General features: G+C 43.3%; 2 protein-coding genes across 2 annotated transcripts; one reads left to right on the plus strand and one right to left on the minus strand.

Moving 5' to 3' along the window:
- The first annotated feature begins 917 nt into the window (after positions 1-917).
- Positions 918-4,284, plus strand: LOC108087043 (transmembrane protease serine 9). The gene is made up of 4 exons (XM_017184219.2): positions 918-1,881; positions 2,591-2,777; positions 2,840-3,511; positions 4,023-4,284. The coding sequence occupies exons 1-4, from the start codon at positions 1,731-1,733 to the stop codon at positions 4,276-4,278; spliced, it is 1,266 nt and encodes a 421-aa protein (XP_017039708.1). The 5' UTR covers positions 918-1,730; the 3' UTR covers positions 4,279-4,284.
- A 6-nt stretch (positions 4,285-4,290) lies between these two features.
- Positions 4,291-12,415, minus strand: LOC108087042 (lysosome membrane protein 2). Its single transcript, XM_017184218.2, has 7 exons — positions 11,818-12,415; positions 7,130-7,221; positions 6,131-6,643; positions 5,573-5,733; positions 5,232-5,512; positions 5,046-5,164; positions 4,291-4,985 (listed from the first exon to the last, which is right to left on the minus strand). Exons 1-7 carry the CDS (start codon positions 11,852-11,854, stop codon positions 4,536-4,538), a joined length of 1,653 nt encoding a protein of 550 aa, XP_017039707.1. The 5' UTR covers positions 11,855-12,415; the 3' UTR covers positions 4,291-4,535.
- Positions 12,416-15,699: the final 3,284 nt, after the last annotated feature.

Consider the following 15,699-nt stretch of genomic DNA (forward strand, 5'->3'; position numbering starts at 1 on the left):
GATACAATGCCCTGCTCGCATGCAATCAGCACTTTAAGCTCTCGACTTGTTTTTGATACGGGGCTAGTTTGTTTTCCATTCAAGGGATCGCAATCAAAAACATTGCTAGATAATTGTGGGAAGTTAACAAAGTCGTAAAAAGTGCTAATTGCTGCAAAATTCTAGTTTAATAGTTGATCACGTGTTTATACGACTAACTTACTATATATTTTATAACCTATATTTTATAACTAATCAATCAACTTCTTCTATAACTTTATTTCAAGAACCCTCTAACTAAGGTTGATTTTAAATCACTATCAATCACTAAATTATTAATCTATTATCTATTAATCACTAAAAGTAGAACATTTTAAGCTCAATGCTGCGCCATTGAATAAGTAAAAAGTTAAGTTTAAGCAGGAAATAAATATGAAAACAAAGTAATACTTATGCATTCATCACCAACAAACAAACCAATGTTGATTATGCAAATAAACTTGAAATTATGAAATCATCTAAAGGCATTCAGGGCCCAACCAAACATTAGGCTGCATTTAATGCCCAAAGTGAACCGAAGTAATCATTATTTGCTGCCTAATTTATTCGCTGGTAATGCCGCTTTCCACGGTAAATGATTTCCGTGGGTTGAGCCGGGCCAACTTACCCTTTTCTTGTGTTTTCCCAACCATTCCGCCATCTCGGCTGGCCATCATCTATGTGGCTTTTGATTGCCCCCCGAGCGTCCCGCTGTCTTTTCACTTTCGTTGGGGCTTTGTTGTTGTTGTTGTTGTTGTTGCTGATGCTGAAACTGATGGTGATGCTGATGCGGGGGCATGCCACACCGCAGTCGACGGCGACGGCTCTGCTTCGCCGCTCTGCCATCGAAACGGTAAATGTTTGCTGGCAAACCCGAGCAGAGCACAGTTGCATTTTGGCGCTCGTCCCCAGCGATTCGCACTCGCACCTGGCGCCAAGCGAACAGCCAGCAACCAGCCAGCCACCAAATCCGAATCCAAAAAGCCTCCAATCAAAAGCCGTCAAAACACCAAACTCCGCTGGTCGCGCATGCGCACGCGCGCTAAAAACGCTAAATGCTAAACGAAATCGAAAACCGAAAACTGAAAACTGAAAATCAAAAAACTAAAAACCGAAAAGTAGCAGTCAAAAGTGACCGTTATTAAAAGTTGAGCCCCGCAGGCAAACCCAGCCAGCATCTTGGGCCGTTATATAATCGAGAGTGGAAACTGGAGATCCGGACTTCTGGCCAAGTTAAGCAAAAAAACTCCAGCTTCTGCGCACAATATTCGCCATGTCGTCGCCGCCCAGCCAGCGAACTAATTAATGCGCGGCGGTGGAAAGAAAAGCAAAGCGGAGCTGGGAGACCTCGTAAATTATAATACTTAAGACTTAAGGCCGGAAAAAAGTGCTCGACTGGAGAGACGCGAACCGCCTTCGTTCCCAGTGACTCCCAATACCCGAAACAGTCCCCGGAATACAAAAAAATAAAAAGGCAGAGGGAAAAACCCTCGACCGCCCATTTGACTGGCAGCGTGAAAGTGAAAAGCATCTGGTCATCGGCAGCAGGACAAAGCTTAAGACTCGGATAAAGATATTGCAGCAGCTAAAGATACAGCTACAGCTTTAGCTACAGATACAGATACACTATTTGGAGATACGGACTCTGTGGGTCAGTCATGCGCGCGATGAGCGGCTGAGCTGCGCCAGCTGCCCGAGGAGCGGCCACCAAGATGATGAAGCCATCACAGTCGGCGCCGCCGTCACCCAAACACTCGCGGTCACACTCGCAGTGCCACCGGCAGGCACCGGTGGCGAGTAGCGCGACCTTGAGCTGGCTGTGCCTCCTGCTCCTGCTGCCGTCTTCCAGGCAATTCGAGACGGGTACGTTAAAAACAACGGAAAGAAACGGGGACTGCATAGTAAACAAGTTTAAAGTTTAACAGAGAATAACTACAAAAGAAAGTCAGATGTTAATTGCATATAACAACAAATTTAATAATTTTTAATTGCTCTGCGTAATAGGGAAATAAACAGAGAGTTAATAAACAATTTCTAATACGTAACTGCAAAGAATTTATATGACTGACGTATGAAAGTATTACTAATACTTATATCATTTCCTAAATAAATACCGATAATTTTATAATCAGGACTTCAAAAAAAAGTCGCATAAAATTACTTTTCTTTTTAGTTAGTATTTTTTGAATGACTAAGCTATCTATAGAAAATCCTATCAACTTAAATCGTTATGATGCTTTTGCTTGAAATAAGTAAACAAACTCGTATACAAATTAATAGTAATAATAGCCAAGATTGATCGATAGGCTTCTCAACACCTCAAACTTAAATTATTTCTATGAGAGGTGATGAAACCATTAATCAAGATTTATTGGCTATAAAGTAACTCAAACAGAAAATTGAAATTAGTTAAGTCAAATTGATTTCAAGTATGTAATTTAAAACTATAAAAATAGCATTTTAATAAAATAAGTAAAATATGTGTTGTAAAGAGTATCCTTATACTTATTCAAAGGATAAATGTTACCCAGATATAAGTTTTCAATCTGCATAAACTACCTTTTTGTTGTAGACTGTGGCTGTCGACCAGCGCGTAGAGGACCGCGGATAATTGCCGGAGCTGCCACGAACGAAGGCCAGTTCCCGTGGCAGGCTTCCCTGGAGCTGTTGCATCCATCGCTCGGATTCCTGGGCCATTGGTGCGGGGCGGTGCTCATCCACCAGTACTGGATACTCTCCGCCGCCCACTGTGTTCACAAGTAAGTGTCGAGGTAATATTCCCGTAAAACCAGGATTATAATATGTTAATAATCTCGCCCAGCGATCTCTTTAACCTGCCCATTCCACCTTTGTGGACGGTGGTGCTCGGGGAACACGATCGTGATGTGGAATCGGGCAACGAGCAGCGGATTCCCGTCGAGAAGATCGTGATGCACCACCGCTACCACAACTTCCGACACGACGTGGTCCTCATGAAGCTCTCGAAGCCAGCGGATCTCGAAAGGGCCTCCAACATCCGTCGGATTTGCCTGCCCTTCCTGCTGGCCGAATCGCAGGATAACCTCTCGGAGGCTCCAGCTTCGTCGCCCGACGAGGATGTGCTCATCCAGCAACTTGATCTCGAGGACGTGCCCGAGAAGATCGACAACTTCCTGCGGAGCGTCCAGGGGCGCAGACGCTATCGCAATGTCACGGCTCCCAGCATGAAGGAGCTGATGAACATGAAGATCCTCAGCAGGATGCGTCAGGCGCTGGCGCAACGCTCCCCGCGCAGCTTGAAACGCTCGCGGAGACGCAACGACAAGCTCATGAAGCTGGGTCCGCGGCGGGATGAGGGCGAGTCCGCCGAGCAGAAGCACCTCAAGGTCAGCGAGGAGCCCAAGGAGATGGCCTTCGTGGACTGCGTGGCCACCGGCTGGGGCAAGGCCAACATCAGCGGCGATCTCTCCAATCAGCTGCTGAAAACTCAGGTGCCACTGCACCAAAATGGAAGGTGAGTGTCCTACGGGGAATTTTAAATGCAAAATATAATGAATTGAAGTCCTGCAGGAACCAGTTTTAAATTAGTATTTTCGTAATTTCAATAGCACATGATTATCATTATCTATTCTTGGAAAAATGGTTACTTCTGTGCATTTTTATTATAATAAAATTTTCCTTATTTATAAAAAATGCAGAATAGAAAGAAAAGTACATAGTTTAATTTCAAAATAAAAATATCTTAGATGAGAATATTGTCTACGAATCAAATTTAAATGTGTTCATGTGTATTCAGCTAAAGTAATTAGCGAGTTAATTACTTTTCAAGTTTTTTAGACTTTTGAAGACTTATAGAAACATATTTCCTTTTTTTCCAATGCCATTTAACAAATGGATAAAACATTTGCTGACATTTGCTGCCAGAGGAAAATGTAGGATTTTTTAAAATATAAAAATATATTTGCTATATTAGTTGATTCAGTACCATGATGACGGATGTGTGTATTTGATCTTACCTTTTGCAGGTGCAAGGACGCCTACGGCAGCTTCGTGAACATCCACGGCGGCCACCTGTGCGCCGGGAAGCTGAACGGCGAGGGCGGCACCTGCGTGGGCGACTCCGGCGGACCGCTGCAGTGCCGCCTGAGCCGCGACGGCCCCTGGATCCTGGTGGGCGTGACCTCGTTCGGATCGGGATGCGCCCTGGAAGGATTCCCGGACGTGTACACCCGCACCTCGTACTACATGAAGTGGATCGAGGACACGATCGCCGCCCACTGATTACAACACTGATTACATAGCTATCGACCTGTATTTATCGAGTGCAAGCTCATCTGTACATTGCTTACTGTTACCACACTCTAGAGTCTAGACTTTAGCTTTAGCCCTAGCTTATCGTTATCGTTAACTAGTTCGTAGGCAAGGACGTTCCCTAAGTTGTTTCCGACGAGCACAATAATTTATACCGAATCTTAAGCCTAAATATCACAGTGTTGCCCCTTCTTGAGTTGAGGTAGCCACTCCACTTTGCTGCCGGGTTACGCCTTGGCCAACTTGAAGTTCCCTCCGCCGAAGAGCAGCTGCAGTTGCTCCTCCGGATCGAGTTGCAGCGATTGCTTCCGCAGTCCGCTGGCCAAGCTCAACCCAGCTCCGATCACCTGGACAGCCGCTCCGCGCTCCACCTGATCCACCTTCTGGAACTGCTTGGCCGTCGGCCAGAAGCAGAGCATCAGGGCGCTGCACAGCTGGTAGATCCCGGCCAGCAGCATTCCCACGGCGGCGCTCCACTGCAGCAGGGGGAAGCCCCACTTGATGCCGTGAATGAGCATGCGGAGGCTCCAGCACAAGACGTCGATGTTGAGGTCAACCCAGAGCAGGGGAAGGATCATGTTCTCGAAGGGATCCATCAACCGGTTGAAGTTCACCTTGCCCACCACCTGGTTGGCCTGCAGACGCAAGTGGGTGCCCTGCATCGGAGCTCCCAGTTGCTGAAATGAAAAAGGGAGTATTATAAAGGGTACATATATGGTTATAGGTGTTTAACCCACCGGTTGCACCACAAAAGTGGAGGTGAAACGCGACTCATCCGGCTGCAAGCCCTCAAAAGGCTCCAGCAAACTGGGATCGGCGTGCATAAAATGCGGATACGTAATGGCCAAAGGAATGTCTGAGTAAAAACAAGCATAACATTTACTAAATCCGTTTATAGAGAATTTAGGTTACTGAGTACTCACTGTAGTAGCAGGGCGAAACGCTGCCCACACCTTTCTTCAAACAGCGATTGTTTTTGCAGAAGCACGATGAGTTGGCGTTGCCCAAGTCGCTGTCGAAGGCATCGGGCTGCATCATGAACTCGAAGCCATCGGTGCCATTGAAGGTGGTGGCTCTATTGAATTTCAACGGCAATCGACGGCAGAAGGTTCGCCTGTACAGGAAGAACTCGTCGTTCTCGTCCATGTCCAGTGGGAAGAGCGTGGCATCGTGGCTGCCCCAAATGCGATTGCACATGGTGCCACTAAAAATGCAGTAAAGTTGCAAATCTCGAACTTTATGTACTGGGAAGTAGAGTACTTACTTGGTCTTCTCATCGTAGTCCCAGCGTTTGAAGCCACGTTCTCCGTTGATGCTGTTCACGGTGTAGCCACGTGGGGCATCCGGTAACCTCACACCGTAGTTGTCCTTGGGTTCCAGCAGGTTCATGTTGAACACATTGCTCTCGTTACCCTCCCGAAACAGCTGAAAGGATTATACAAATATTGGCAAATTATTAGAAGATTAAAAGTTTATTTAAAACGTCAAAAAAACTTAAAAAAATAAGATGCATTTTACTAAGATGACACATTTTCTGAAATATAAAACATTGTTGCAAATTTCAATTTCTTTATGCATGACAAGTAATTGCCGCATCAAACGCCAATCAACAGGTATTTTATAAATACACTTTCAATCTAGGTTTCAATCAGTCTTAATAAGTGCCCACAAAACAATTACTTAACTATGTCTTTAATTAATTGATATAATCCCAATTTGTAATTTCATGACCATGTGCTTTAAAACCCTCTCTCTACAAATACCCGTGGCTTTAAAAGAATAATCTTATATTTCAATTAAGTAAAACCCCAAGAACCCTCACCTTCTCCATGATGCCGAAGCTGGTAAAGTCAATCCAGCTGGGCACGAACCGCGAGGCGAGCTCCACCAGGCGATCCTCGTAGCCCCACATGTAGTCGTGGACACTCATCTCCAGCATGGGCTGCGAGTTCATCTGCCTGGTCAGGGCACTCAGACCCAAGGCGGCGAACATGGACAGACTGGAGGCCAAGGTGGTGATGCCCATCAGCGGGATGTTGGGTGCCCAAATCCGATCGACCTTGGGGTCGCCCACGGATCGCTCCGGTGCAAAGATGTATTCGCGTCGTGGGGTGTAGGTGATGGTGTTGTTGCCCCCGTTGTAGGTCACGTTGTGGTTGCTCAAGACCTCCTTGTAGACATACGGACCCAGCTCCTGGAGCTTCAGCTTGCTCGCCCTGCCCGAGGTGAACTCCTCCACGTTGGTGTAGTTGAACATGTAGACATTTATGTAGACGTCGAGCGGTGGAAAGAGCCACAGTCGGTGCAACAGGGCTCCGGGCTTCAGGCTTAATTGCTAAATGGGGAAAAATATCACAGTAATTATTAATTATGTCTAATAGCCACAGGTCTAGAAAAGTTTCATTAATTTTCTGTGCTCCAAAAATATATTTTAAGTTTAATTTGCACTCCTTTTCAAAAATGTTCTTTTATGTGTATAAATAGCAATTTTAGTTGAATAAATTTATTTATTCATTTCTCCTTTCAATTGAAATTAATTTCCCGATTCATTTTTCAATCGATTAAAAGCACGAGGGCTCAATTCATTGTCTTGTCAGTAATATGTATCCATTAATTACTCCTAAGTCTCCCGTAAGTACCTTTAATGTTCCCACTGCTCTAGGGCAATTGAATTTAAGTGTAGGTCGATAAATTACACGTTTCGTTTAATCGTGACACCTCATTACTAACTGAAACGACGGCAGTGCAGCCCATATTACTCGCATTTCGCAACCGAATTTCCTGCCATATTTTGCAACCTTAACTAGAGTGACGATCTTACCGCATCCAGGATGCTCTGCAGCGGATCCGCGATGAGGACCAGCGACCCGAAGAACAGCAGGGTCATCCCGAGGGCAGCGCATCGTAGCAGCTCTGCAACGAAATAATGAAATAATAAAATAATAATAAATAAAATAGATCAGCGGGTGAGTTATGAGCGTGCGAGTGGAGTGGAGTCAACTGAAGTTGAACTGGTTTTCCGCGCTTCTAGTTTCTCGATTCGTGGATGCCGTGGCGCCCCATCATGCCATTGACCTTGACGGCGGATTGGAGCGCGTCAAATGGGTTCGGGTTGGCCGAGATCTGCGACCTACCTCAATGGCAGGAGCAGGAACAGCAGCTCCAGGCCAAAATGTAAAGTAGTATAAACAAAACGATGACAACCGGCAGACGACAGACGATGACGATGCCCAAAAACGAATGCGGTTCAATGAACGTTCTTCGATTTTATAATCGAGGCGGGGGAAGTTGATACGTGCACTCCGCAAAAAAAAACCCAAATGAAATATAAAAATATTCCCATAATTCTAGTTAACTGCCCTTGCTCTCAGACATTTTTTCCGGCAATTTAAATATATTGTCTAAATTTAAAAGCCACATTGTTCGTTGATCGACGGAACTAACGAATTCGTACGGCTTCCAACTGGTTTTAGCGAATCGCTAACTTTTTAGCATACCGATAAACAAAAACATTTGTTTAATTTATGGTTGCACCTTAAATATAGGAATACAACTATAAGAACATGTTACTTTTTAAGGCAGGAGAATTTTCTTGGCAGCTGACTTTGTTTGATTTGCTTACACCAATTTGATAAGAATGCCGCTCCTAGAAAAGTCGTAAAAATCCAGTTCCACTGACCTTGTTTGGAATATTAATTAAAACTACGGAAGATGGGCAAGGCAATCGAAGCATATCAATCTAGACTGCACTTCGACTCATATTTACTCGAAGTGAAATCACTCACTTTACGACCGAAACTCGTTTGTTCTCTCACCTTCGCGAAGATTATTGTCTTTGCCTTTGCCCCAGTGGTATTCCACTTCCGCACTCGAAATCTGGCCGGAAATCGGTGGAAGAAGTCTGACTCTGTGTCGAAGTCGACGTCTGATAATCCAGAGCGTGGGCACACCCGATTCTCCTTTGACCGATTTCCAGCGATCACGGCCACTTTGTGAAGATCTCAACTTTTGGGCGCACAATCTCAGCCCATTTAGCGATACAAATCGTTTAGCGAGTTCTCGCAATAAAAACAAAGCCAGCCAAAAAGCCCCGATTGTGTGCCCAGATAGTAGACGTTTCTATGGAGTTAGAAACCGAAAGCGGCAACCAACCGACCGATACACCTGCCAAGATCAATGAACTGACTGGTGGCTTAGGGGCTAGCACGCCCCAAACTCGCTCCAAAATGGCACGATCCGATCCCACAGCATCGGTGACTGAGATCGAGAGCCACAAACAGCATAAACTCATTAACAATTTCGCTTCGGCGTCAACTTTGGTGTCATAAATAGGTTCAAGACTTCACAATCAAAACAAACCGCGATGATACATGACAAATTATGCATGGCGCCGAAGAAACCAGAAATCCAAACACATATTCCATTGATAGGAATTTCGAGTGTGCACAAAAAAAAATATTATTAAGTGTTTGGCATTAGAAATACAAATTTGTACTAAATACAAGTTGCTTATATGTTTGTTTAAATTATTGTGGCGGAATTGATAAACATATTCGTACAATTTTATCTTTTCGAATTCGAATGTTTATCAAGAGTTAATATATTTGGAAATAAAGTCATATGAAATATTCAATACCTCTTAAAACTGTCAACAATGAGTAATCAATTAATACGAAAAAATATCTAATGTTGTTAAATATTGTTTTTCCTAAAAATTCATTGAAAAAGCTTTAAATTGTGCAAACATATTTGAACTACCTTTCCTTCACTTTTTAGGAGTTCTAATGAAAACCATTCATTCTGAGAACTTGTCATAAAGATAGTTTTATATTTATATATATAGAAACAGATAAATATTTTTTTTTCAATAAATGATTGTGATAGTAAAAGTGATAGTATCTCATGGATACAAACCAAATTAAATACTCTGACTCAAATACAAAATAGGAATAGGTTTAAGATTTTTAACTTTTTTAATCAAGAGATTAACCTTTTTCTCCCCGTGTAGCCTTAGATGCTCATGCATATCCTTGCCTTGAGAGTGACAGCCGAAATTCCCGTCCCATTGGGCCCACCCATAAATTAGGCCGCGCACACAAAGCCGCTCAAAATTATTCTGCTGCAATGGAATGACCAATGCCAAAATCGACACGCAAAGTGGCCAAACCACACGAAAATCTCCGTGGAGTGGCAAAAAGTGGAGCTCGCATTGCGCAACAATTGCACCGGCAAAAGGCAAAAGTCCGCTGGCAAATCGCCGATGATGATGATAGAAAGATTGCTGCCTGGCCGAAAAGAAAAAAAAGTAAAAAAATAAAACAAAAAACACACAAGACACGGCATCATGAATGAAAGACGCTTGTCTCGATCGCAGCAGCTGATTCAGTGAGCTGTGAACTTGTTTGCGACAAGACAGCAAGACAGCAGCTCGATTTCAGCCCGGATCGGATATATGCACATATATATATATCAGTTACTAAGTATGAGCTTGACGGCTGACGACTGACAGGCTAACGACGGCTACAAACCTCTGCAGCGGTCTGAAGTTCAAGTTCGGTGCAATTCGCCGGCGCTAGCACTAAAAAAACCAAAAAAAAACCTGAAAATTAACCCGCGACTCCAAGTGCACGGTGCGCAGAAACAAAAAAAAAAAACAAAACGAAATAAATATATATGGTTTTGACCAGTCAAAAAGCGTCACCAACAGTGCTGACCCACTGAAGTCAAGAATGAATTTGTTTTGTTTCTGACGGAACACCTTCGCCGGCTGGCAGGTGTGTGTATTTGAGTGTGTTTGTGTGTGTGTGACTTCCGTCAAACGACAATAAATTAGGCAAATAGCCGTAACTAAAGCTGAGATTCCGAGATTCGTGCTTGGGTATTCCACAAGATACAGATACTCTCGCCGCGCTTTTAGCAAGTGCCGATCTAACAGGCTAATACACTCGTCGTTTGCTCGTCGCATTCGTGACGATATTTGTTTGTCGCCAGCCTGTTTGTTTGGCTAGTGATTAATCGCAGCAGATCCGTTGCTGTTTGCTTTTAATCATCGACATAACCAAAAAGCGAAAAGCGATACCGAAAAAACCCAAAACCCTTAAATAGTCGCAGTCAAAGTCTCGGGGCAATTAGACGCCCGCCAATAAGGAAAAGTAAATATGTAGCGCGCCAAGTTTACAACTTCCCCGATTCGCCGCAGGCTGATGCCGATACACAAAATCCGATTTGCTCGCCTTCGAAACGGATACTTTACACGATCATATTGTTATTGCTAATGCCCGGACAATAGCGGCTATTTGCATTGTTTAGCGGGCATTGAGCTGTTGATCGTATTGATTTATGGCGCACTGCCTCAAATTAGTTGGCTAGATCGCTCGGTTCTCGGCCAACTCCGCAAGTCATCCCAGCCATTCAGGCGATCTGTCAACCGAAGATATATATTTTTCTGACCCAACCCCAACCCAAACCCAAACTCAAGTCGACCCGAACTGGGCAATCATCGCGTTCACCTTCAGTTTTCCCAGCGCATTTATGCTGATTGAAATCATCGAACTTCATGGTAAGGTAATACGTGACATTTTCAGTCACAACCGATTTCATTTGAGATCTTAATTTATGCAAACTTAATTGCACTACTACGGTCCGGATCCGTTAATTCACACTCACACGTAACGAATGCTTCCGAAGACTTTGCTCCGTGAATGACTTGGCCAAAACAATCTGAGATCGGAGATTTAAGATCCGAGATCTACATACTCGTATGTAAAGCCACCAGCTGCTTACAATTAATCCGAGTGACCCTACACAAGTGACCTACAAAGTATAGAACCCTACGCCCTTGATGGCCCATTTGTTGTTATGCAAATCGGCCCAATGTCTTGTCAACATATGTTAACAACTTTGGCCGAGAGACCGAAGATACACAAGATACAACCCTAGAAAGCACTAATTAATTCAGTTCCCCATCGATGTTTTATCTGTGTCTTAAGGTTTTTATTTCGATCTGTTATTGTTAGCTAATAGCAGGCGACGTGCCGCCAAAAAGTCTGCGGACTTAAGAACCGGGCGAATAGGAACTGGTCCGAGTCTACTTTCCAGGTGGATAGCAATAAATTAAAATTCGATTTTACGCGTGCGGCCAGCTGTCGGTAATTTGGTAATTAACATTCTAATTTTCGCCGGGAATGCGAATGAGAAAATGTCGAAACCGTTTTATATCGCTTTGATTAGCATGCACGAGCGTTTAAATATCCATTGCACCATTCCTACCACATTTTCAGTTTAGGCCATTTTGGCAGCGAGCAGTTGGGAGTTTGTGCAAGCGATCTTTGTTGACATTTTTACGATCTACGATCGCGTGGGGGCATTTGCTCCCTTGCCTGTAAAACCACGGCTCGAATCCACTTTTATGGGCCTTTGGCTTTGACCAATGCGGACAATGGTGAGCATGGCTTAATTAAGTGCTGGCCACTTTGGCCACTTTTTTTTTTTGGGGCCTGGCATACTCACTTGCATTGCGCTGGTTTTTGTTGGTAAACAGTTTCATTTCGGCACCTCAAAATTTTTTGGCTCCGGCGCGATCTGATTTTCCGTTTTCCGATCCTAGTATTTTTTTTTCTGGTTTTTTTGAACGGGCTTCACTTGATTGAACGACTGGCAAAACGGCTGGTTAGTTATTTATTGATTTATTACGAAAATCAATTTATTCTTGTGTTATTATTTATGACCGCAAATTAAACTATTAACAGGTCGCTGGCGTTATAGATTGTGATTGAAATTCCGATTGCTATACGGGGAATTTCATTTGCATGGCACCCGCAGAGGTTTAATTTGTTTTGACTTTGTGTTCATATAATAACCGGGGGTTTTTATTGTTTGTAGGTCGGGTTGGTAATCCTGTGAGTTCCTGGCGACTGTCCCGCTCCGAAGTGATACGACACTAATGCCTGATTCTGGTTCTGATTGCGATTTAGATTTGGATCTAGGTTCTGATTGTGTTCTGATTCTGTTCTGTTCTGGGCTAGAGCCTCGCTGCTTTGTCTCGAATCGAACTGAACTGTCACGCACTTCCTATTCTCACAAATTTTGACAACTTAATGCGGCAATCTCGACTGCAGCTGGGACCTTTATATGGACTCTTGGGCCGATTCCCGATCTCTCGGCCGATCCGAGTGCCGAGTATCTGTCGGAGATCGGATCGGCTGGCAGTTAGCGGCTAACAGCTAGCAACTAGCGGCTAGCACTAGCATCTCAACCTTTCTACAACCGGTCCACATTCAAAGCCTCTGCTCGGTCTCAGCACACAGAGCTCGGCATCTCGGCAGCTCGGCTAAAAGCGCTCACGTTCGCTCCACTCGCTGGCTGGCCAAAACCCAAAAACCCCCCAAACAGCCAGCCAGCCACATTAAGTCACCTTTTTTCGAGGGTCCGGGGCTATGAACCCCCTTTGGGCTGGCTGGCACCCAACCCTCCGGAACTCCGACACACCGAAACCCCGAGGGTTAGAACCATTGTCTCGCGGATCGCTTGGCTGGCAAATAGTTTCCCATAAACTTAATGGCTCAAATGACTCTATTTAATCCAGACTGTAGCTAATCTACGGGTATCTTGGCCACAGCAGACACGCACACGTGCCTGAGCCCTTTTCGCGCCGGCCATAAATATGCATGAAGCTTTGGCCGCAATTAAAAGCCATTACATCCAGTTCTGATTCTTAGCAGCCAATAACGATTAGCTATTAACTTGCTGTGCGGATAATTGGTTCCCTAGATTATTTAGTTCGATACTTATGACAGATCTGTATGATCATATGCCATATTGGCGCGATCACGCTGACTAAGAGCACTTAGCCCGGCTGTATGACCTATTTTGCTCTTTATAGCAAACTATGTTGTAGTTCCCGACCCGACCACTATACTCGTATATCATCTTCACGTGTTCTTCCCTATAGACATTTATCTGAGAAATGCCATTTTGTGTGAGTTTTTATTGCCCGCCATTGTTCCGAGGCTTGGCGGACTATTGCCACGACGTCAACCCAAAACGCTTAGGTGATCTGATCCCGAATAGACAATGAGCCAGCCAGCCAACTCCTAACTGCCATATGGCATGTGTGCCGCAATTTGCCAACGCCAACCGTCGGCTGTTGTTACCTGGCTAATTGTTGTTTGTGTTTATGGCAACGCGGGGCACAATTATGGCACCCGGGGCATCCCAAAGTCCCATTTTCCAAGCGACGCTTTTTATGCTTTCTCCGAAAGTTCCACGGGGTTCTAGGTTCTGACCGTTCTAAAAGCATTTCACTGGAAAGCAAAGAGTCCTGGCTACACTCAAAAGTTCCTTTTCCAATAGGATACTATTCAAAGAAGCTAAAAAAAACCGCGAAAACCTATTTTAAAGTATTAACATCTAAGCGCGCCATTCTCATTAATTTAAAATGGATAGGCCATAAATATATTATATAAAGAAAACCAGTTCCTTGTTTAGGTCCGTGAACGCACGTAGGCCACAAAAGAAACCTTTTTTCTAACAGGCAATGTTTATAAGAATTTTCGTTAAGGCCTATAAAGATTTTATCAGCTACACGTTTTGTAAAGCGTGTGGATGTATAAAAATAGAATCTTGTATCGATTTATTAAAAAAATAAAATATTTAAATTGCCATGAGAACAAATTAGTAGAACACATGGCAACAAAGAGCAACCTGATTTTAAGAAATTCTCAATATTAGCATTTTGGCTTCACTTTTGTAAACACCACGTTGAATAGCTTGGTTATCCGGCAACATAAATAGAACTTGGGTTAGGTTAGTCAACAGGAGTATCTATATAAATATGATTATATTATAGTAATAAAGCGGATATCACGAACGATTGCTCTAATTATTTGTAGTATCACAAAGGGAAATCCCCACACATGATCAAAACAAATTAAAAATAGGGAAAACATATCTATTTGCTGTTCCTAAGAATTATCTATGACGTTCAACAAGTGACCCTTCAAATACTTCACCACGCTTCTATGCCCAATTGAGAATTCACGTGGAATACCACGGATCTGACTAACCCTTTTGATATTGATCAATATTTGCCAGATTTAGAAAACCAAACAACAACACACACGTACAGATGCAAACTTTGTTATTAAGCTGCGAAATTTTTAGGTACAATTATCATTTGTCCGCCAATGAACTTATTGTCTGGCGACGTCTTAATGGAAAGTGCCCAAAATGTGACAATTCTGAAGTTGAGGAAAGCCCCAGTATTTTGGGCACAAAATACATATATGTGTCTCAAAAAACTAGTCAGTGAACAAGCAAAATGTGTTTACTTATTTCCCCTCTCGAAACTATTTCGCATACATTAAACGCTCAATTATCCCAAGTAGTTTTTAACGAGCTGGAAGGGGCAGCGTATTGTCGAATCGAAATTATTAGCATCTACGCAAATAACGCGTCAGGGTTCTCAAAACTGTTCTCCCAAAATTGGGGGCTGGCATGCAAAAATATATACCAAAGCCGACACGAAAGGTTGCTGGGAAAAAGAGGAAAAAGCCCGGATGGAAGTCCGGAAAAAAACTCAGAGTGCAACTTCAAAATTACAACTGTATAAAACAAGGCACTTTGTAGTAATTGCAGCGCCGCATCAACCCAAAGTATTGTCCCAGCCACGATGACGTTGGCAATTTAGCACATGGAAGGTGACAAAAGCCCTGCAAAGTCAGTCGCAGCCAGCAGAACAATGGAGTGCATATACCAGGTGCTGGGAAAAACCGAAAGGCAGCCAGAGTTGACCAGGTCGAGTAGGTTGAATTGCGGAACAACCGATTGCAGATATCCTTGAGCCAATTGAGGGGTTTCCCCTACTTGCAACTATTTCGTTATTAGTAGGAAACCCTTAAAGTGGTAATAAAAATTTCATAAATGTCAGCTAAGGTGGGGCCCCTACACAAAATAAATAATATATACTCTTGCTTAGTATAAATATAAATATTTTAACTAGATAATTGTTCCCAGTTAAATGACTCTTAAGCTGCGTCTAAAAATAGCTCATACGACCCGTTTGCTAGGTCAACTGTTGCTGTCAACGTTAATTGCTCTTATTAGAATTTGACATGAAAATCTCTTAGCACATAACAGTAGACTTTGTTAAATTTGCAGTCGTTTTTTTAAATATCTCAATATAAGGCAGTGCCGTAAATAATTTTAATCTTCACCAAAATCTTATTTGTAGAACAAAATAAAAATAAATTTGTTGCTATGAGGATGGCGACCTTTTAGATTTTGATCAAATATGAGGTTTATTGCCGCCTCGAGGTCAGAAAAGCGAGTAGAAGTGTAAGTGAGGTGCGTTTAAGGCGTATTTTTGGAAACAATGTACGTTTATTTTGAACC

The sequence above is a fragment of the Drosophila ficusphila genome, unplaced genomic scaffold, assembly GCF_018152265.1.
Source record: "Drosophila ficusphila isolate 14025-0441.05 unplaced genomic scaffold, ASM1815226v1 contig_791, whole genome shotgun sequence".
NCBI lineage: Eukaryota > Metazoa > Arthropoda > Insecta > Diptera > Drosophilidae > Drosophila > Drosophila ficusphila.

Bases quoted from the DNA above. Each gene is read 5' to 3' on its own strand.
- LOC108087043 (XM_017184219.2), top strand. From the start codon at position 1,731: ATGATGAAGCCATCACAGTCGGCGCCGCCGTCACCCAAACACTCGCGG. The intron at 2,778-2,839 runs GTAAGTGTCGAG...AATCTCGCCCAG, and splicing joins GCCGCCCACTGTGTTCACAA to CGATCTCTTTAACCTGCCCA. The intron at 3,512-4,022 runs GTGAGTGTCCTA...TACCTTTTGCAG, and splicing joins CCACTGCACCAAAATGGAAG to GTGCAAGGACGCCTACGGCA.
- LOC108087042 (XM_017184218.2), bottom strand. From the start codon at position 11,854: ATGAAACTGTTTACCAACAAAAACCAGCGCAATGCAA. The intron at 5,734-6,130 runs GTGAGGGTTCTT...TAATCCTTTCAG, and splicing joins GCTTCGGCATCATGGAGAAG to CTGTTTCGGGAGGGTAACGA. The intron at 5,513-5,572 runs GTAAGTACTCTA...CTGCATTTTTAG, and splicing joins GACTACGATGAGAAGACCAA to TGGCACCATGTGCAATCGCA.